The sequence below is a fragment of the Trichosurus vulpecula genome, chromosome 2 (assembly GCF_011100635.1).
Source record: "Trichosurus vulpecula isolate mTriVul1 chromosome 2, mTriVul1.pri, whole genome shotgun sequence".
Taxonomy (NCBI): Eukaryota; Metazoa; Chordata; class Mammalia; order Diprotodontia; family Phalangeridae; genus Trichosurus; species Trichosurus vulpecula.
Genome location: NC_050574.1, coordinates 76,889,206 through 76,909,552, shown reverse-complemented (window position 1 = coordinate 76,909,552; position 20,347 = coordinate 76,889,206). Strand labels below are relative to the sequence as shown.

Here is a 20,347-nt window from a genome sequence, read left to right as displayed (position 1 = left end):
TCCTGTTTGCTATGGCGACTGACTGTTTGGAGGCTTGGTACCTGAGTCTGGGATCTATGTTTTGAGGAATTGACTTCTCTTTCTGTCCTTGGCTTTTGTCTTCCAGTTGAGGCAGCTGGGACCTCCGCAGACCCAAGGATTTCCCCTTCAGGTGACCTCCCCCTACAAACGCCTGCTCTGGTTCCAGACACCCCTCCAGACACCCCACCAGCCACGAAGAGCCCTCTAGGGAGTGTTCAGCCCCCAGCCTCCCCCACCCTGGAGTTGGCAACCTCTCTAGAGCAGACAGTACCCCAAAAGGAGGAACCTCTCCTGACAGAAGAGAAAAGTGGGAATCTTGCTCCACCACCCAGAGGGACTCCCCAGGACTCCAAGTCTCCTGCCAGGAGCAGCCAGCCATCCCCGACTGCTGCTCCAGGCTCCACCAGCCCCAGTGCTAGACAAGGTAGGTGTCTACTCCTTGCTGCACTCCCTTCCCATGCCCAGAGGCCCAGCCCCACTTCTTCTTGGGAGCAGGGATATGAACCTAAATGCTTGTCTACCATGACCCAGACTCCAGCGGCCTGGGTTGCCATTCCCTTCTCTTGACCTAAGGTAGAGACTCCTCTTTCTCCCATCTGGGAAATAGAGGTTTGTCCCAAAAGGAGGAGGAAACTTGTAGTGACTTTCAGTTAATTCCAACTCTTGTCTCACCCCACATGGTATCCAGATGCCAAGAAAGCAGGAGAAAGACACAAGCTGGCAAAGGAGCGGAGAGAGGAGCGGGCCAAATATCTTGGTGAGTAGAACACTGGGGAGACAGAGAGGAAGGATAGAAATCCTTTAGAGGACCCTCTGAACTGTGAAATCCCACAGAAGGGGTTGGCTCACTTTGATCAGGGCTAAGTTTCTCTCCCTGCTCTGATGAGTCAAGCTAAAGACCTTGGTATAGTCAGAAGACCTCTGGATCTAAAGTCAGAGGACCTGAGTTCAAATCCCAGGTCTGCCACTTAAATCGAATCTACTTCATCTGCAAACTGGGGACAACGATAGCACCTCCTTCCCAGGGTTGTTGTGAGGATAAGAGGGGATCATATTTGGAAAGTGCTACAGAAATGTTAACAATTATTATTACTTCTCTGATCTTGGGCAAATCACTTCCTTTTCTCAGTCTCAACTTCCTCCTAAAGAGCCAGTTGACCTTGATGGTATCTAAAGCTCCTTCCAATTCTAAAAGCTGTGATTATCATGGTGCCTCTACCCTTGATCTCCTGGTCTTATTCAATTGATTTGAACAACAAAGCATCTACTACATACAAGGCTTTGTTTTAGGCACTGATGCAAAACCAAAAGGAAAAAGTTCCTGCCCCCAAGGAGCTTATAATCTTCTAAGGAGATAATCACCTCCAACAGAGATAAGTCAATAGAAAATGAATGCGGAATAATGTACCAGAAGGGCAGAAGCAATCTGGAGCAGTCTCTCTTATAGAGCCTTTTATGACATTCAAATGGAACCTTGAAGAGAGTGAGGGATTAATTCTCAGAGGCAGAAGTGAAGAAAGAGAACATTCTAAGAAGCTGGGGTAGGGGACACAGCCTTTGCAAAGGCATGGAGGAGGGAGAAAATGTGTTTTGTATGGGAAGCAGTTTGGCTGGACCTTAGAGTGCCCAAGGAGGCATAACGAGGAATTGGTCTATTAAAATAGGTTAGAGCTAGATTGTGGTGCTTTAAATAAACTGAAGAGTTTGTAATGATGATGGTGATGGTGATGATGATGATGGTGATGGTGATGACAACTAGCATTTATATTGCCTTTAAGGTTTGCAAAGCATCTTCACATGTGTTAACTCATTTGTATTTTATCCTAGAGACGGCAGGTACAGTAGTCACTGAAGAAGTTTCTTGAGCAGGACAGTGGCATGATGGGATCTGAACTTTAAGAATAGCATTTTGGCAGTTGGGTGGAGAAGGATTGGAGAATTAGCAGGTAGACAGAGCAGTGGTAGATTTGGAGTAAGCAAGACTTGAGTTCCAAAGCCTGTGTCAGACGCTAACTATGGGACCCCAAGCAAGTCATTTTCTTCTCTGGGCCTCAGTTTCCTTGTCTGTAAAATTAAGAGGTTGGACTCCGTAGTCTCTAAGGCCCCTTCCAGGCCCCTTCTAAATCTCTGATCCTAGGGGAGAGACTGGAAGCAGAGAGCCCAATTAAGAGATTATTGCAATAGTATCAGTGATAGCTGATAAAGGCCCGAACTAATATGACGAATGTATGAGTTAAGAGAAGGGGATAGACGGGAGAGATGTTGCTGAGGGAGAATGGATAAAGACTTAGCCACTGATTGAGTTGGGGGTGGGGGGATGTTGTAAGAATCCAGCTAGCAGCTGCTGTGAGCATGTAAAACCAACAACCAGCTCACAGAATGCTGCAAGCCCAGGTTCTTTCGATCTGCTTTACTAAGGAAAGCAACATTAAGGGGTTAACAATCTCACTTTAATCCGGCATACAAATATCATTCACTTAGTTCAGGGGAAAAAGCCAGCACCCTGAACTTAAGAGCAAATACAAACAAATTCCAAACATACATTTATAAACAGACCAAATACAATTCATAGTTACTAACATCTGAGTTCAGCCGGGAGCTCGACGATGACTGGCTCAGAGTCATGCGTCACTACTGCTGCAGCTCAGAGCTCCGAAAAAAGAGAGCCAACCTCTGGTTTTATATATCTTGTTTAGGGTCAAAGGTGAGTCACACATGCGACTTACCCACGCAACCTAAAATCATCACAAAAATGCGACTTAAACCCATGTGGTCTAAAAGCCTCTGATGTCACAAACATGTCACTCAAACTCATGTAAACTAGGCTTTCCCTTGAGGCAAGGAGGTCATTGAAGACTCCTGCTTTAATCAAGGAAACAAAGGCCAAACTCTTCAAGGGCACTTGGTTGAATAAGTGCTAAGAGCCCATCTTGATTCCCAATACAGGGGAGTGGTAGTGAGGGAAGAGTAGAAGACAGCTCTGAGGTTGGCAGCCTGAGGAATGAGGAAGTTTTTTTTTGTTTTGTTTTGTTTTTGTTTGTTTTTGGAGGGGGGATGGCAGGGCAATTGGGGCTAAGTGACTTGCCCAAAGTCACACAGGTAGTGTGTCAAGTGTCTGAGGTTAGATTTGAACTCAGGTCCTCCTGACTCCACCTCCTGACTCACTGTGCCACCTAGCTGCCCCCTGGGATGAGGAAGATGGCAGTACCTCTGGCAAATATAGGGAAATTGGGAGGACAGATTGGTTTAGGAGGTGAGAGATAGGCCTGCTTTTCTTCAAAGAGATGAGATCAGAGTAAGAGTGAAGACAAAAGAGTGGCATCGATCAGGGCCACCTTTGGGGAAGAATTGAATTTGTACTTAGATGGTTGCTCCAAGTTCCCCGTTAACTTCCCCAGTGTCTGGTTTTTTTTGGCAGCGGCCAAGAAAGCCATGTGGCTGGAGAAAGAGGAGAAGGCCAAAGTCCTGCGTGAGAAGCAGCTCCAGGAGCGGCGCCGACGGCTCGAGGAGCAGAGACTCAAAGCAGAGCAGAGGAGAGCGGCCCTGGAGGAGAGGCAGCGACAGAAGCTGGAGAAGAACAAGGTGTGTGCGAGCCCGTAAGGGTGCTGGTTCTGGGTCTGCCCACATGGTTCATGTGGGAGCTCCTTCTGCAATGAGGGGTGAAAAGAGAAAGGGTTGTGATGGAATCAAGATGGCAGAGTGGGTGGATCCATGACCTAGGAATCAGAAGGATATGGGTTCTGGGGCAGCTAGATGGCTCAGTGAGTAGAGCACCAGCCCCGGAGTCAGGAGGACCTGAGTTCAAATTTGGCCTGAGACACTTGACATACTTACTAGCTGTGTGACCTTGGGCAAGTCACTTAACCCCAATTACCCTGCCTTCTCCCCTCCCCCCCAAAAAAAGAAGGATCTAGGTTCCCTCTCAGGCATTAACTAACGTGGTGACCCTGAGCAAGTCTCTCCTCCTCTTTGAACCTCAGTTTGCTCATCTGTAAAATGAGGATGATAATGGCATTTATGTCACAGGATGGTCCTAAGGCTTAGATGAAATATATGCAAAGCCTTCTGTTTACAAACCATTAAAAAGCTATATTTCTATTAAAATTACTAACATTTTAAATTTTTAAGAAATCATTTTAAATTTAAGTTAGTAAAAATTATTTTTAAAATATTTAAAATTGCTGTATGTTAGCTATTTCTATTAGAGGCTGTGTTCTTGTATGCACATATGTGTGTTCTTATCTCTGTACACATGCCTGTGGGAGCCTGTACTGACCATGGAAGCCAAAGACCAGGATTCAAATCCTACTTTTGTTACTTAACTGTCTGGATCACCTTGTCCAAGTGACTTCTCCTCACTTTCCTCACCTGTCAAATGGGAAGGTTGAGCTAGATGGCCCCCGTGGTCCTTTCTTACTCTAGAACTATGATCTCCTTGCTGTTCAGTCTTTGATTTAATATGCACCTGAGTCTGTGCTCACGAGTGTGTCTCTGTGATTGTGTGTGTCTTGCGGGAGGATAGGTGGGGAGGTTGCGGTTGGTGGGGGCAGTCTGGGGGAAAGGGAAGGAGGGTTTCTCTGGGATAGGTGAGCAGCCCTTTCCTATGCCCTCCCTATGGAGCTCTGAGCTGAGCCCTGGAAAGAAAAAGCGTGAGGTCCTGCCTTCAGCAAACCCCAAGTCCAAATGAGGGGACACTCTTCAGAAGGGAGATATCATATTCCCTAGAAATGACCTGAAAATTATCTTTAAAAGCATAAGAACAAGCAAGGTGTGGTGATGTGGTATACAGCTGCAGTCTCTGCTGCTGGGCAGGGACAGGAGGGAATAAGAATTTTTATGGTACTTACTATGAGCCAGGCACCTTACAAATAGGATCTCATCTGAGACTCACAACAACCCTTCAAGGTAGGTACCATTATTTTTTACAGCTGATGAAACTGAGGCAAACAAAGGTTAAATGACTAGCCCAGGGTCACACAGCTAGTAAGCGTTTGAGGCTAAATCTGAACTCAGGTCTTCCTGATTCCAGGCTTAATGTTCTGTCCACTGTGCCCCCAGCTACCTTGGAAGCTGAGGGTAGAGAGTTGCCAGAACTCAGGAAATGCCAGGCTTGTTGTGAGGATCAGAGGGCTAAAGTGCTTTGCAAACTTAAGTCACTACATAAGTGTTTGCTGTTATTGTGATCAGCTAGGGGCAGCTCAGTGGATAGAGCATCAGAGTCAGGAAGACCTGAGTTCAAGTCTGACCTCAGATACTTACTAGCTGTGTGACCTTCAGCAAGTCACTCAACCCCGTTTGCCTCAGTTTCCTCAAATGTAAAATGAGCTGGAGAAGGAAGTGGCAAACCACTCTAAGTATTTTTTGCCAAGGAAAGCCCAAATGAGGTCATAAGGAGTTGGACACAACTGAAAAGAACTAAATTACAACGACCACCGTAACAGTTATGCTCAGGGCTAATCTAAGTAGTGTTCCCAGAAGAAGCAGGTTTTAAGCCTGGTTCTGCAGGAAAAAAGAGTCATTGGAGAAGAGGGCTTTCCAAGTTAACCCCTGACCCCACCCCACCCCCCAGGAACGTTATGAAGCTGCCATCCAGAGGTCAGTGAAGAAGACGTGGGCAGAGATCCGGCAGCAGCGCTGGTCCTGGGCAGGAGCCTTGCAGCAGAATTCTCCAGGACATAAGAACAGTGAGTGGGCAGATTGGTGGGTATGGGAGGGGCTGGGGATGGTGGCAGGGATGTTGGACTTGTCCCAGAGTACTGGAGTAGGTAGGTCGATGTGAGGGAAGGGGAGCGGGGGAGCTTTGGGGTCTTGAGAGGACTGTAGTATGTAGAGGGGGTGAGGGGGCCGCTGCTGGTACCAATCGCTTCATCCATTTCAATCTCCCCAGCCCATCCTACACCTAGCAGCACCAGGGCTAAATAGGGGGTGTGGGTGCCTAGAGGGAAGCATGCGGGGACAGGGGAAGATAGACGCAATGCAGGGACCTGGGGATCGGTTAAAGGTATATATACCTCATCTTCTATGACGGATATGTTTCTGAAAAGTACGAAAATTGAAATTTTGTAAATTGAATCCTTCCCTTTGCTTGCCATTATCGTCTCAGAGAGATGTCTTCATCTTCAGTTTTTATTCAGTAAGCAGCGACTCCTAACACTTGAACTGAAAGTTTCCCTGATTTCTTGCAAGTAATTAATGATCTGTAAACAAGTACCATAATATACTCAGAGGAGTTCTTATTTAAGATAATTACCCTCTAATTTATCTCTTAAATAAGTTCGATTTTTGGCGGGGAGGTATGTGAGTTTTCATGAAGTGGAACCCGTTGTGCTTTGAGCTGACCTCCATATCCAGGGCAAACATGTGTTTGTATCTGTGTAGTTGTGTATGTGAATGTCTTGGTGCATATTTGTCATCAGCTATGTGTATTTTGTGTCTCACTATGGATATATGTGTGTATATGTGCTGATGTGTATGATGTCTGTAGATATCGGTGTATCACAGTATAATACAGCTGTAGGTCTGCATGTTGCTATGTATTTCTGTGTTTGTTCGTCTTTGGATATTTGTGGGGGCTGGTGTGTCATTGTGCATCAGAAGCAATGGGGAGGTAGTGACAAAAGATTGTAGGTTTGACCTGGGTTAAAATCCCAGGTTTTTTTGGTCCCAGCAAGTCACACTACATCTCAGACCTCAATTTCCTCATCCGTGAAATGAGGAGATTGGACTAAACTGGGAGTTCTTAACCTGAGGTCCATGGACTCCTTAATGGTCCATAGATTAATTTCAAGGAATTTAGGAATTTGGATAGGGAAAAGATACATCTTTTTCAGTAACTTCTAACTGAAATTTAGCATTTCCTTCAGTTATTTAAAAACATGATCCTGAAAAGAAAGAGGTCCTTAGGCTTCACCAAAGGAGTCCAAGATGCATAAAAAGGGTTAAGAACCTCTTGGACTAGATGACCCCCAAGTTCCTCACCACTCCAAATCCCGGTTCTATATATGTGTGTGTTTTTCTCTCTGTTTCTGTGTGTCTTTATATGTGGAGGTGTTTAGATGAAGGGTCAGCAGGACTGAGGGCATCAGCTAAGATTCAGAATGTAGAAACCATGGAGTCTGAAAAGTACTGAGTCAGGGGCTTGAGCAGTCATGATGGCCTTAGCAGCAGGGGTGGGCATAGCCTGGAGGAAGGGGCTGTCAGACATTAATTAAGGCCATCTCTGGCCAGAGCAAGATCCAGTCTCACTAGTCCTCCCTGGGAAAGAAGACCACAGGCTGTGGCCACTGGCCCTCTTAAAAGTGTGCCCCTTTCCCTAGCCTGGCCCTTTCCCTGACAGAGCAATTGTGTCTCCCCTCCTGGGGCTGAATCTATCCCCTGCCCTTCCCTCTCCCTTCTTCTCCTAGTCCTCCTTCCCTCTCCCTCCTCTTGAACCTGCTTGAAAGAGCACCCTGCATGGAAGGCCCTATTGGGCGCCCCTGGCTTCCTGGCCCCAGGCCTGGCTCTCCCTTTCCCCTGGCTTCCTGGCCCCAGGCCTGGCCCTCCCCTCCCCCTGGCCCTCGGCTCTAATGCCCGTGTCTTTTCCCCTCCAGGTGGAAGCAGGTGCTCCATGTCGGCAGTAAACCTGCCTAAACACGTGGACTCTATAATCAACAAGCGTCTCTCAAAATCCTCTGCCACGCTCTGGAACTCCCCCAGTAGAAGTAAGAGGCCCACCCACCCCAACCCAGTCTGTCATTGCCCAGAGGCAACCCCAGAAATAGGATTGCTTCCCAATCCCAGCCTAGGCCTTGGCCCTGTCTGAGACCCAAGCCACTTGTCAAGAAGGTGGTAGAAGAGATTCATGTTAGGCCAGGGGTCAGACTAGATGACCCCTAAGGTCCTATCTAGTTCTGAAGTTCTGTAGTTCTATAATTTAGGGAAGCATCCTAAGCCTTTGTGCCTACCCCCATCCCCAACATTTAAAGCTCTGTGGCCATTGGGAGGTCATAGCTACTGAGGACTGAGCTGTAATCCAGGGCTGGAGGAGTAGGACAGGCAGAAGGCCGTGCCCCCAGCTTCAGGATACAATCCTAAGATCAGAAGACCCACGCTGGTGCTGCCAGAGCCTGGAAGACTGCCAACACCCCTTCTCCAGCAGGGAGACAGGGCCTGAGCCAAGAATAAGAGGGAAGCGCTGCTCCCACGGCTCCAGGGTCTAAACTGAACAAGAAGGAGATAGAGAGGGGGCTTGGGGCCCAAGCAAAGTCACAATCACTTGGAGTATGGTCTGTTCTCTTGCTGGTCTTTTGCAGCACCCCTCCTGTGCCAAGGGGTTTGGAGGGGCATTTGGGATAGGCTGGTGCCAAGGACACAACCCTTGGTCCCATGGTCGCTCCTCCCCCAAGAAGCACCGGATGTGTCTTCAGAGACAAGAATGTAGAAGGGTGGCACTGCCCTCACTCCCAGCTAGCACCATGCCCACATGCCAGGCTGTGAAGTGGTGGATTTAGGAGGTTTTTGGAGGTGGTAGGGGAGTTATTTATAAGCTCCTTCAGCCTTTATTTGATTGTTCAATTGCCTGGCAACCAAATCAGCTGCTGCTAGGCCCCACCTGACTGAGAAGGGGTAAAAATAGATAGAACAGCTGAGGGGCTGGGAGAGGCAGAAGGGGCAGCTGGGCAGGGCAGGGCAGGGTGTGGGGACACCTCTAGAACCAATGACTTGCTCAGGGCAAGAAGCCACTTCACCTGAAAGGAGAGAACTTTTTCAGAGTGGGACCTCCGTAGGGCGATGGTGTCCATGCCTAGGATGAGCCCTTCCCTTCCTAGGGGCACAGGGCAGCAGCTGGCAGTGCTCCTGGATGTTTGGCCCTGGCTTCCCCTCCTTTGGCCAGACACCCTCTTTTGGCTGGGTCAGGGGAGAGGTCAAGAGGACATTCCTGAGCTATGTTCACCTTCTCCAGGGCTCAGCATTGGTGTGAGCCCTGGCTAGTATTAGAGCCAAGGTCAATATTGAATGGGACAAGGCTTGGGAGTGGTTGCCCATCAGGCCAGGGCAGAAGAAATGATGCATGCAAGGCTAGGGGAGGGAGGAAACAGATGGGGGACTGGTCCATGTGTGTGTGTGTGTGTCTGTGGAGAACTGTGTGTGGGTCCTTGGGCATGTCCATGTGTGGTTGTTGTGTGCCTGGTTGGGTCTCACAGTCTACCCCAGGGTTGTAACTATCTGGAGATCCAGCCAGGAGGTAACTGTTTCTGTACTCTTTCCCTGATCCCTCCCACCCCAGATCGGAGCCTACAGCTGAGCCCTTGGGAGAGCAGCATAGTGGACCGACTGATGACGCCTACGCTGTCCTTCCTGGCTCGGAGCAGAAGTGCTGTGACCCTGCCAGGCAATGGCAAGGACCAGGGTAGGGGGGCATGCTGTAGCCCCCTGGGAGGGAGGAGAGCTGGGAAGCAACAAAGACTCAAGGTGGGGCAAACCAGAGACCTGGCCATCCAAATGGCAGGGATATGAGGTTAGCGGGCATAGGTGCTAGGGAAGCCCCATCCTGGGGGCAAACAGGGCATTATATATCTCTGGCATCTCTCAATCAGGCCTTTATATCCAAGCCCTTGTCTTACAGCAGCCCTGGCAAGGGGGGAGTCTCAAGTAAGATTCTTACTATTTTGTATCCGATGAAACTGAGACCCAGAGAGGGGATGACTGGTCCAAAGACACATGGCCAGTAAAGATCAGAGCTAGGATTTGAATGTGGGTCTCTCAACTTCAAGGTCAGAGTTTTTTTGAGGGTCACTGTATCCTGTCTCCTGAATCCAGTGTGTTCCTCCCTAGTGGTCCCCATGTGCCCTCGCTCTGCCTCAGCCAGCCCCCTGACCCCCTGCAGTACCCCTCGGAGCCTCCACCGATGTGCAGCTGCTGAGCGCAGGAAGACAGCAGGCGGCAGCCCTGCCACCCCTCGTCGTCGGCCTGAAGCCTCCCCAGTGAGTGCCATTCTGACTTCTGATCTGCCCAGGGGATGCAGGCTGGGGGGTCATCAAGTGACCAGAGGTGGGGGTAAGGGGTGGAGCCATTGCTGACTGATGGACTTTTTCATGGGGGTTCTCACCCCGGGCTTTCCAGGCACAAAAGAAAAAGGACAAGAAGGATAAAGACCGAGAGAATGAGAAAGAGAAGAATGCCCTGGCACGGGAGCGAAGCCTCAAAAAACGCCAGTCTCTGCCTGCTCCTCGAACCCGTCTCTTGCCTGCCACAGAACTCAGGTGTGTGGCACCTGCTCTGGGTGGGACAGAGGGGATAAGAAGGACCTGGGACTTGATGTAGGAAAACCAGCCATTCTAAGGTGTCACTCTTCTTCCCACAGCCCCAAATCGAAGACTCGACCCTCATCTCCTTCCACACCTCGGCACCGGCCAGCCTCCCCGTGCCCCAGTCCAGGCCCAGGACCTAACCTGCCCCCCAAGCCACCTTCCCCACGAGGCACCACAGGCGCTTCCAAGGGGCTGGTCCGGAGAAAGGAAGAGACTCCAGAGAGCCCTGGCCAGGCTGGGCGAGAAGAGAAGAATAAAGAAAAAATCAGGGAGGAAGAGAAACTGCCGGCTGCTGCAGCATCACCATCACCAGCCTCCCAGCAGCCAGCCAAGGAGCTGCCCGGAGCAGAGCCAGCAAGGGCTCCTGGGGAGCCACCCTCAGGTGGGCAAAGGGCTCTTCAGGGTACCCTGAGGTAGAAGAGGAAGATCAGACCCTGTCTAGGGGGAACTGGCCTCTGGTCTAAGGAGGAGATTTGTGACCTCTGCTTTCAGGGAGTGCCGGGTCCAGTAGGCGATACTGATGGCCCTGCTCTTAGAATTCAAGGTCTGAGAGGGAGACAGGACAGCAGTTGGGTTCCTGTCCAATGCTACCCCCAGGTCTCTTGTTCTCCATGTTAATGGGATGTGGGGAAGGTGGTGGATAACCATATTTCCATCTGGTTTGGGGGGCTTTAGGATCTGGCATGGGGATGGGTGGGAGTTGGCAGAGGCAGAAAAGATGTCTTAGATGAGGAAACGACCTGAGTGCTCCAAGTTAGTGGGAGGATCTAGACTTGCCTGAGCGGTACAAATAGAAACCAGGGTGAGTACCAAGGCATGTGCCCCTGACGGCTGGGTCTGGGGTTCCCTCCAGGTACTACCATCCCAGCTTTGCCCTCAGCCCCAACTCCCCCTCCAGCCTCTGGCAAACCCACAGCTGGTACCACAGACCCAGAAGAGGCCACTCGACTGCTGGCTGAGAAACGGCGCCAAGCCCGAGAGCAGCGAGAGCGGGAGGAGCAAGAGCGGCGGGAGCAGGCAGAACGGGACAAGTGAGTGTGAAAGCAGAGGCTTATGCTAGGGCTTGCCTTGGGGAAGGAATGGGAAGCACAAAGGCCCAGGACTGCCTGGGATGGGACATAGATACCCTTATAGCCTCTCCCCGACAAGGGCAGAATACCTTTGGCACCACCACATTTCCTTCCCTCATCCTCAGCCACTCAGTCCTTTAAAGACTGTTCAAACACAGGCACTTGCCCTTATCAGGGTCTGACAAAATTTGCCCACACATACTTTATGGTCTCATGGCCTTCTGAATGCTGAAGGTGGGGGGAGGTGCAGAGGAAGCTCAGGCTGAACTGAGAACTGGGTCTCTAGTGATGACTTCAGGGCTCTATCCCCGGCCCCATTTTGCTCAACATCTTTATCAGTGATTTTAACAAAGGTATAAATGTCTGAAAATTTGATCAACATGTTAACCCAAACATATAAGGGATGGCTACTATACCTTGTGATGGTTCCCCCCAAAAATAGTGACAGGCTAAAAGGATGGACCAGGTCTGTTAAGATGAAATTAATAGGAATAAATGTAAAGTCCAACATACGGGTTTAAAAAATTAATAGTGTTCATTCAGACTAGTGAGGCACGGACTGTTCAAGCTAGTTCATGTGAATGAACTGGGGGAGGGGGGTTTTAGTGGACTGCAAGCTTAAGATAGGTTGGTAGTCGCACACAGAAAGGCTAATGCAATCTCAGGCTGCTTTAATAGCACCAGCATGTCCGCAATGAAACAAGAGACAATCCAGTTGTTCTATGCCTGGTAGGAATACTCCATTTTAAGAACGTTGAAAGACTCACCAGAGGTGCTGCTCAGGGGTATCCTTGTGGCTTGGAATTGTCCCTTGGGTGGTCGTGGCTATTTCAGCAGGGTGAAAGCCCTCTTAGCTCCTGTGAATCTGGAGAGGCCTTGAGTGTGGTCCAGGGATAGATTATGTCTAGCTTATCGTTTGGGCGTCAGGACAGCGTGGTCCAGTGAAAAGAGTGCTAGTTCTGGAGACGGAAGACCTGGGTTCAAACCCAGCCAATGACATTTGTCACTTATCACCCCCATAAGACCTTCGGCAAGTCACAAACCCCCTGGTCATCAGTTTCTTCATCCATAAAATAGGGGTGGAGTTGGATGGGATGGCCTCTGAAATCCCTTCCTATTGTCTTATGACCAGCCCAGCTGAATACACCAGCAGGGCTGACCTCTAGAGGATAACTTCTTTGGCCATGGGGGACTCAAGAAGCAAAAATGCAGAGTGGCCATCAGTCTTATCAGTCCTGCTCCCACAATCTGACAGCGGTGATGAAAACAAGTGACCAAGGACAGCAAGGATCCGCAACGTTAATTTACCTGTTGGTGCTGATGCCCTGCTAGAAGAATTAAACCACAAGCGAACTGACATTTTTGCTGCTAATGAAGGCATGAGGCAAAAGTTGCAGCTAAATGGCAGGCTAGCTCACAATCTTTCCTTGGAGAGGAGAGGGTAATAAAGGAGATGTGGCTGCTACCGTTTCTGCAATGCACCCAGGGTCAACAAGAAAATCCTCCCATGAGGCGTTTGGTCACCTTACCTTACAGCAATCATGATGAGCGCAGGCGAAGGGAACACCATGAAGCTTACATGTCAATGTCTATAACTTGTGTGTCAACATCTGTAGTTTGCCAAGGATGAAATACAGAAGTTCGAGGAAGACCTTAACAGGACCCTCCAAACCAAGACCTTAATGTTTGATAATTTCAAGGCAGAGATGGAATGGGAGAAGGCAGTGAATAATACATTGAACAGCATGGTTCCTAAATAAGAATGAAAGAGACCAGAGGGAAGTAGATGATTCAGAGGCCACATGCCTGTAAATAATACATGTTTTCCTCAAGACATGGACATGGTGCATACCAAACAGCATTAATGAAAAAAGAAAAAGAAACAAGGAAAGAAAACAGTAAATTAATTATATCCTAACAGATAGGAGGTTACTGTTTATCAGTGTGGAAATAATAATAGCTCACATTTATATAGTGCTTATTATGTGTCAGACACTGTGCTAAGCGTTTTACAATTATTATCTCATTTATCTTCACAACAACCCTGAGAGATAAATGCTTTTATTATCCCCACTTTACAGATAGGGAAACTGAGGCAAACAAGTTAAATGACTTACTTAGCATTAGCTAAGCTAGTAGGTGTCTTGAGATTAAATTTGAACTCCAGTCTTCCCACCTCCATGCCCAGTACTCTATCCACTGCCCCACCTCCTGCCCCAAATTATTTCAGAATCTTTGTGAAGTCAGATCATTAAATGCAAAGAGCAAATGTCAAAATCAATATCGAATTAGAAGAATAAGAAGATGCTGCTTGCAATTACAACACCTCCAATGTGACCTTTTCAAAATAAACACTTGACCCAGAACAATGGGAAAAGGATAAAATCAAAGATACTGATTCTGATTATTGCCATCTATCTCTTAGTGAAATTTAACCAATGGAGATTAATTGCCAGAAAGTGGAGAGTAAAAGAACCCAGAAAATACCCCAGCCAGGAAACCCTCCTTCAGCATGTAGGGATAAATGGCAGCCAGTGAGAACTGTTTAGAAACACAAAGCATTACAGAGGATAGATGATTTATCCTTTTAACAAATGGAATCTTATTGATGCTTTTTCCTGTTTACATCAAAAGTCAATTCTGGATAGACCCTTCTTCCCATTCCATGAACCTTCCTTTATAACAACAGCAAAACACAGGTAAGAAGAACGAGCCAACCAGCCAGCATATCAAGCATGTCTGACAGTATTGGAACATCGTGCACACATTTAGCATGATAGAAGATTTTGAGTCATTGTCTTCTCATCAGACAAACTTGCAAAATTCTCAGTATAAAGCCCAACTGAAAGCACTTATAAGAAACTGAAAGGAAGATAATGAAAAAGAATGATATTTCAAGAGGGATCTATTCAAATTATCAGTAACAGTAGAAATAACAAGTTTGAACTTGAACAACTCAGTACCCATGGTGACATATGAGGAAGGAGCAATGACATTCAAGAAACTTAAGTTTGGAAAAGAAGCTGCCAAGGAGGAAAAGTGCACTGAACATGATACAAGTGTGAAGGTACTCAGGGACTGATTTTCAAGATGTTTCAGAGGGGAATATTCAAAAAGACTGCATAAACACTAGGATGGTATTATATAGCACCTAGACCCTCAACCCCCGCCCCCCCCACCACACATACTCCTTTGAAAAGCTTTCATTTGATTCATGGCAGGGTAGGGTTGGCATCCACTCAAAGCTGATGGTTTGGGAGGCAGTATGATACAGTAGAGAGAATGTTGGCTTTGCGGTCAATAGGATCCAGGTTCAGTTCCTAAAGCTTACTAGCTGTTTGACCTTTGGCAAGTCTTAACCTCTGTGCCTCAGTTTCTCATCCAACCCCAACGAGAGGGTTGGAGTAGGTTGCCTCTGAAATCCCTTCCAGCTCTAAAGCTATGATCCTATAATCATAAGAGATTTGAAAAGGTATCTTTTACCTCCACACACCTATCTGCAGAGGTGGAGGTCTGTGGGTACAGAACACAGCTCAAAAAAGATTTGAAAAGGTAACTTCCATTCCCACACACCTATCTGAAGAGGTGGGGGATTATGGGTGGGGAATACAGCACATGTCAGGTCCAGCCCCTACCATCTTGTACTCCCCCCGCCCACTTCTTTAGACCGGTATTTCTCATATATGACCTCATACTGCAGTGATACCAATTTGTTTGAATTAGAAGATATTATGATATCCAGAAGACTCAAATGACAAACAGTATAAGATACATCAAGCATGGTCACCTCCTTCCATGCTTGCAACTCCCAGCCTTTCAAATGACTAAGGATTTGAGTCCTTGGGATCTTTGGCAAAGCGATTGTATTAGAGTCACTCATGCTCTATGGGACCAGGGGCAAGTATCAAAGAACTTTCCACAGATGAACACAGGTAGTGTGTCCTGATGTGATATTTGTCACCATTGCTGATAACTACCAGAATGCTGAGAGATCCAGGGTCTGCCATCACTGTTAATAGGACTGTGTCAAGTCCTAAGCCAGGTGTTGAGGAGCAATGAAACCTTTCAAAGTAGAATACCCAACATACGGATTTAGCAAGAGGGCAGGAGAGATCTCAACTGCCTCAAAGCTTCTGATGGACTCAGTGATATGGAGAGATATATCAATATAGAGAAGTAAAGCTATATATAAATATGCAGAAAGATATAGAGATATATCTACATACACACATACATATATACACACACATACATATATACACACACATATCTATCTATCCATCTGTCTATCCATATATATATACATATATATATATCTCTCACTGTTTTTCACATGCTTCTGCTCATCTTCTTCCTAAGGGTCTTTTCTACCCATACTCTGTCAAAACTATCCCCATGTTTTGAATAGTCTCTTGGAATTGTAGCCAATCTAATAGGGTTGAGTTTTTTTTTTTAATTTTTAAACAACTTAGAAGATATTGGTAACTTTTGATCCATATGTATACTTTCTGATCCTTAAACAATATTTATGGGTCTATGTATAAAGGAAAGGTATCCTTGATGAAAATATGAGAAGGGAATAGACAACCTTTCAGAGATGATTCTCTGCAGCTGGCCACATCTTCCCAATCACATGATTTGATTGAATTGTAAAGAATATAATATCACATCATGTTCATTATTTGATTACAAACAAGATTTGGCTCAATAGAGAAAAATCTCATAAAGATGGTCTGCCAGCTGGATGTCTTTTATGCATGCATGAGGTGGTGCAGTGAATAGAGCACTGGGCTTCAAATCAGAGCCTCAGACACTTACCTGACCCTTGGCAAGTCACTTAACCCTGTTTGCCTCAGTTCCTCATCTGTAAAAATGAACTGGAGAAGGAAATGACAAATCACTCCAATATCTTTGCCAAGAAAATCCCAAAATGGGGTCACAGAGAGTTGGACATGACTGAACAACAACAAAATGCCTACTTTGTTCGATGATCCTCTGACCTTCCCTGCTGACATCACATATCTAACACCGCATTGACAAACTTTAATCTCACCTATCAAATGACTCACAGGATGCTGAAGAGACTTAGAGCCAGTCTTATTGGGAGAGGGACAAGAGATACTTAGCTTGGAAAAGAAAGGACTGAGGGGGTACATAGTAGCTGTCATCAAGGGGCTGAAGGGTTGTCATGTGAATGAGGGATTCTGCTTGATATCAGAGTGGGAGGCGGGGCTGAGAGGTCAGTTCTGCCCAATATGAGAGGAGGAGGGGAGAAGCCAGTAATAGCTGTCCCGAAGTGTCATGGATTGTTTCTGGAAACCCCCATCATTGGAGATCTTCAAGCAGATCCTAGCAGATGATTTGTGGGGGATTCTGAGATTCTTTTATGGTGTATCGACCTCTGGGCCACACTCCCTTTTCATAAAGTAAGGTCTTCCAAAGCGGGAGGGGGAAAGCTGGGCACTGAGTTCCCAGATGCCCTGTCCCCCCACAGGAGACTGAGAGAGGAGCAGCTGGCCCGAGAGGCCGAGGCCAGGGCTGAGCGGGAAGCGGCAGCCCGGCGGCGGGAGGAGGAGAGGCAACAGCGGGAAGAGCAGGAGGCCCGGGAGAAGGCCCAGGCGGAGCTGGAGGAGCAGGAGAGGCTGCAGAAGCAGGTGCGAGGGCGGTGTGCTTGGCGTCCGGCTGGGGGCTCGGTCAAGGTTGAGGGGAGGGGGAGGCAACAGCTGCTGGAACCGTGGCAGCAGATAAAGTCTTGGCCAGGGGTGGAAGCCCCTGCGCCCACCCCTCACCGGGGCTACGTTTGGCAGAAGGAGGAGGCTGAAGCGAGGTCCCGGGAAGAGGCGGAGAGGCAGCGTCTGGAACGGGAGAAACACTTTCAACGTGAGGAGCAGGAGCGGCTGGAGAGAAAGAAGGTGTGGATATGTTAGGGAGGAGGAGCAGGGTCAGTTCCTGGAAGCTGGTGGGGGAGCTGCCCCTCCTTCCACAGGGGCGGGGGTGGGGGGGTGTCTGACTGAGGGCTCCTTTATTGTGACTGGAGTGTTGGACCCAGACCCAGGGTTCAAATCCTGCCTCTGATACTCTCACTAGCTGTGGGACCTTGTCATGTCACAGTGACCACTGTGAGTCTCAGTTTTCTGAGCTGTAAAATGGGGATAATAATACAGTAATCCCTGTGGTATTGGCCTCACGGGGTTGGTGCAAGGCTCAAATGTGACAAGGTGTATTGAGGGCTTTTCAAATCTTAAAAGGTGTGTAAATGTCTGCTCTTTGTTATTGTTACTGTTATTCATATTAATTGGTCCATGTTTCCTGGGGCTGCAGCGGCTAGAGGAAATTATGAAGAGGACTCGAAAATCTGAGGCTGTTGAGTCCAAGGTCTGGAACCCCAGATGGGGGTGGGGTGGGGTGTCCGTAGGGCCTGTGGGAGGGGGTGGGGCTGACTTTCTGAAGGGAGGGAGCTTCCTGTGGAGCTGAGGGTGTTGTCTGGGTCCCTCACCATTCTGACCCACCCCCCTTTCCACCACCCAACTAGAAGGTGGATAGGAAGATTCTCAATGGGAAGGAGGCCAAAGCAGACCACTCCAGCCCAGGTACTGGGGGCCCTCCCCATGGGTGGGGAGTGCTGGGCAGGGAACCAGGTGAGGTGGGGGAGGGCTCAGGGACTTCTTCCCATACTGAGGCTCCCTCCCCACTGAATCTTCCCCCTCTCCATTGAAGTCCTTCCCCAATTGAATCTTCCCCTCATCTGACCCTTTTTCTTCTTGCCCCACTAAATTCCCTCCCCTCCATTAATGACCTTTTCCAGCTGAGTCCTCCTCTCATTAAACTTCTTTCCTCTCCACTGAACTCTTTCCCCTTCCTTTGCTGAAGGGACCTTCCATTGAGGCCCCTCCCCACTTTGGGGATTCTTCCTTGCAGAGCCTGAGAAGGTGTCTGAGCCTGAGAAAGTGTCTGAGCCCCTGGCCAAGGGCCTGGAAAAGGAGATTCTGCCAAGAGAGGGACACCCTCCTCAGGAGCCTCAGTGGAGGTAACCCTTGAATTAGAGCTCCCTTCCCCCATCTCCCATCCGCTAGAGAGGGAAGGGAGCAGAGGGAAAGTGAACAGGACTCCTTCTCACTGCTCTGGGGTTACTGGCACCTTGGGGAGAGTCAGTTATAGGTTTGGGTAGAGGCATTCAGGATACTTCAGGGTTGGAGGGACACCCTTGAGGGCCAAGGAATCAGGAGTCCGAATGCTTCCCACTCTGCACCTACAGCATGCAGGGGAAAGAGGCAGGGCCACTGGTGAATGGACTGCAACCAGCTGCTGTGCACCAAGAGAATGGCTTCACCCCCAAGGGGACCCCTGGAGAAAAAGGGAGTCCCCTCAGTAGGACTGGGGAGTCTCTGCTGCCTTTTGCGGAGGCTGAGGCCTTCCTCAAGAAAACTGTGGTGCAGCCTCCCCAGGTCACAGGTACTAGATGCATCCTTGCTCCCCTACCATCCCATTGCCTTCTTAGCCCTCTCCAATGAATTCCTACCTGTCCCCATGACAGGCCCCTCTTCATTCATCCTTGCCTTCTCCCTGACCCAAAAAGCCTTCCCTAGCCCTGCTCTCCAGAATCTTTCCTGGCCTCCCCCTGAATCTTACTTAGACTTCCCTCCTGAAACCCTCACCCTTCCTTGACAGATCCTTTCTATCCCTCCTGTCTTCTCACCATATCCTTCCTGTAGCTCTCCTCTCTGAATAATTCTGTATCCCTGGCCCACCTCACCTTCCCCAATTTCCTCCTCAAGGGCCCCTCCCTTCTTCCTCCAGCTCCTCCAGATCCCCCCCTCCCCCCACTGGCCCAGACTCAGTATTCCATTCCCCAGTACCTCCCCACCCTCAGCTTTATCCCAAAATGCTCTTCCAAGCTTGTTCTGCATGATTCAAATGTTGCCAGATGTCCCTGTGGCTTACATCCTCTTTCTTTCTTCTGTCCCCAGAAGTCCTCTAAAAGCCTGCCCCCAGTTCCAGAGCACTGCACTATGCCTCTGTCCTCAAGCCAGGGCATCCCAGTGCCCCCCACCCCAGGAGTGCCACAGACCCTCCAGGGCTTTCCCCCTGGAAAAGGAAGGAGAGGAAGAAGGGAACAAAAGACAAGAAAACTGCTGGGGCTTGCGCAAGGAGCAAAGATGTGAGGGGTGATGAGTCTCCCGGGTTCCCAGGGGTGTCCTGTGTGTTGTTTTTAATCTGCACCTTATAAGACTGATGGTGTTCCTGGCCTCAGCTGGAGCCAGGCCCTGCCTCCCACACCCCTCCCTCTCTCACACATCCTCACACCCCTGCCGCTGACTGGGTCTCACTTGTAGTATATCACTTTTACTCTTGGAAGTGACCTTCTGGGTACAATGTCTGTGAATAATGTATATAGCATGCCCCCCCTCATCCCTGGGCCCACGGCCTCACCCCCCAGGGGCCAAGCCAGTCCAGGGCTCCACAGGGGTTTTTCTCTATTTAAGGGTAACCAAAGGGCCTCCCCCAGGCTCTTACAATGAGGGAGTAGCCCCAAGAGGGGTGGAATGGGGATATTGGGAACTCAGGGGAGCCTGTACCCACACCCGCCCCCACCTCGGTGTCAGTGTTACAGCATATGAACAAACTTATCCGGAAATAAAGCCAGATTCCTGCCAACCTTGCTTCAGCTTTCTAGGGGTGGGGACGGGGAGGAGAAGGGACACCTGGATTCTGGAACTACTCTTCAGTGGCCAGGGTGCCTGGGTAATGGCACTGTTGGGATGGGGATAGGGGGTGGGGCAGAGAACTCTGCAGTTTCAACAAGCATCTGTCCTCTAGAGGTTAACTCCCCTCCTTTTCCCTCCTGCCTGACTAGCACCTGCCTCAGCCTTCCCTGAGAAGTACATTGTCTGGATAGCTTCCAGGCCCACCCATTAATATCAGCTAGCCTTCCTCCCTCTGTCCTCTTGCCCTGACCCTGGTCCACGA

The 20,347-nt window shown here is 48.9% G+C and overlaps 1 protein-coding gene across 3 annotated transcripts in view; it reads left to right on the top strand.

Moving 5' to 3' along the window:
- MAP7D1 (MAP7 domain containing 1) overlaps positions 1–20,035 on the top strand; it is a 29,725-nt gene extending 9,690 nt beyond the window's left edge. The window contains exons 2-18 of one of the 3 annotated variants that reach the window (XM_036744489.1): positions 107–445; positions 710–778; positions 3,440–3,603; positions 5,591–5,705; positions 7,611–7,721; positions 9,287–9,409; positions 9,835–9,983; positions 10,123–10,262; positions 10,364–10,692; positions 11,164–11,341; positions 16,875–17,034; positions 17,188–17,292; positions 17,702–17,755; positions 17,913–17,970; positions 18,299–18,407; positions 18,636–18,832; positions 19,348–20,035. In XM_036744489.1, the coding sequence (XP_036600384.1) occupies positions 107–445; positions 710–778; positions 3,440–3,603; positions 5,591–5,705; positions 7,611–7,721; positions 9,287–9,409; positions 9,835–9,983; positions 10,123–10,262; positions 10,364–10,692; positions 11,164–11,341; positions 16,875–17,034; positions 17,188–17,292; positions 17,702–17,755; positions 17,913–17,970; positions 18,299–18,407; positions 18,636–18,832; positions 19,348–19,358 (2,411 nt within the window). In that variant the 3' untranslated portion in view covers positions 19,359–20,035. The remainder of the gene's footprint in view (positions 1–106; positions 446–709; positions 779–3,439; positions 3,604–5,590; positions 5,706–7,610; positions 7,722–9,286; positions 9,410–9,834; positions 9,984–10,122; positions 10,263–10,363; positions 10,693–11,163; positions 11,342–16,874; positions 17,035–17,187; positions 17,293–17,701; positions 17,756–17,912; positions 17,971–18,298; positions 18,408–18,635; positions 18,833–19,347) is intronic. The other 2 variants (XM_036744490.1, XM_036744491.1) reach the window with 2 other exon arrangements.
- Positions 20,036–20,347: the final 312 nt, after the last annotated feature.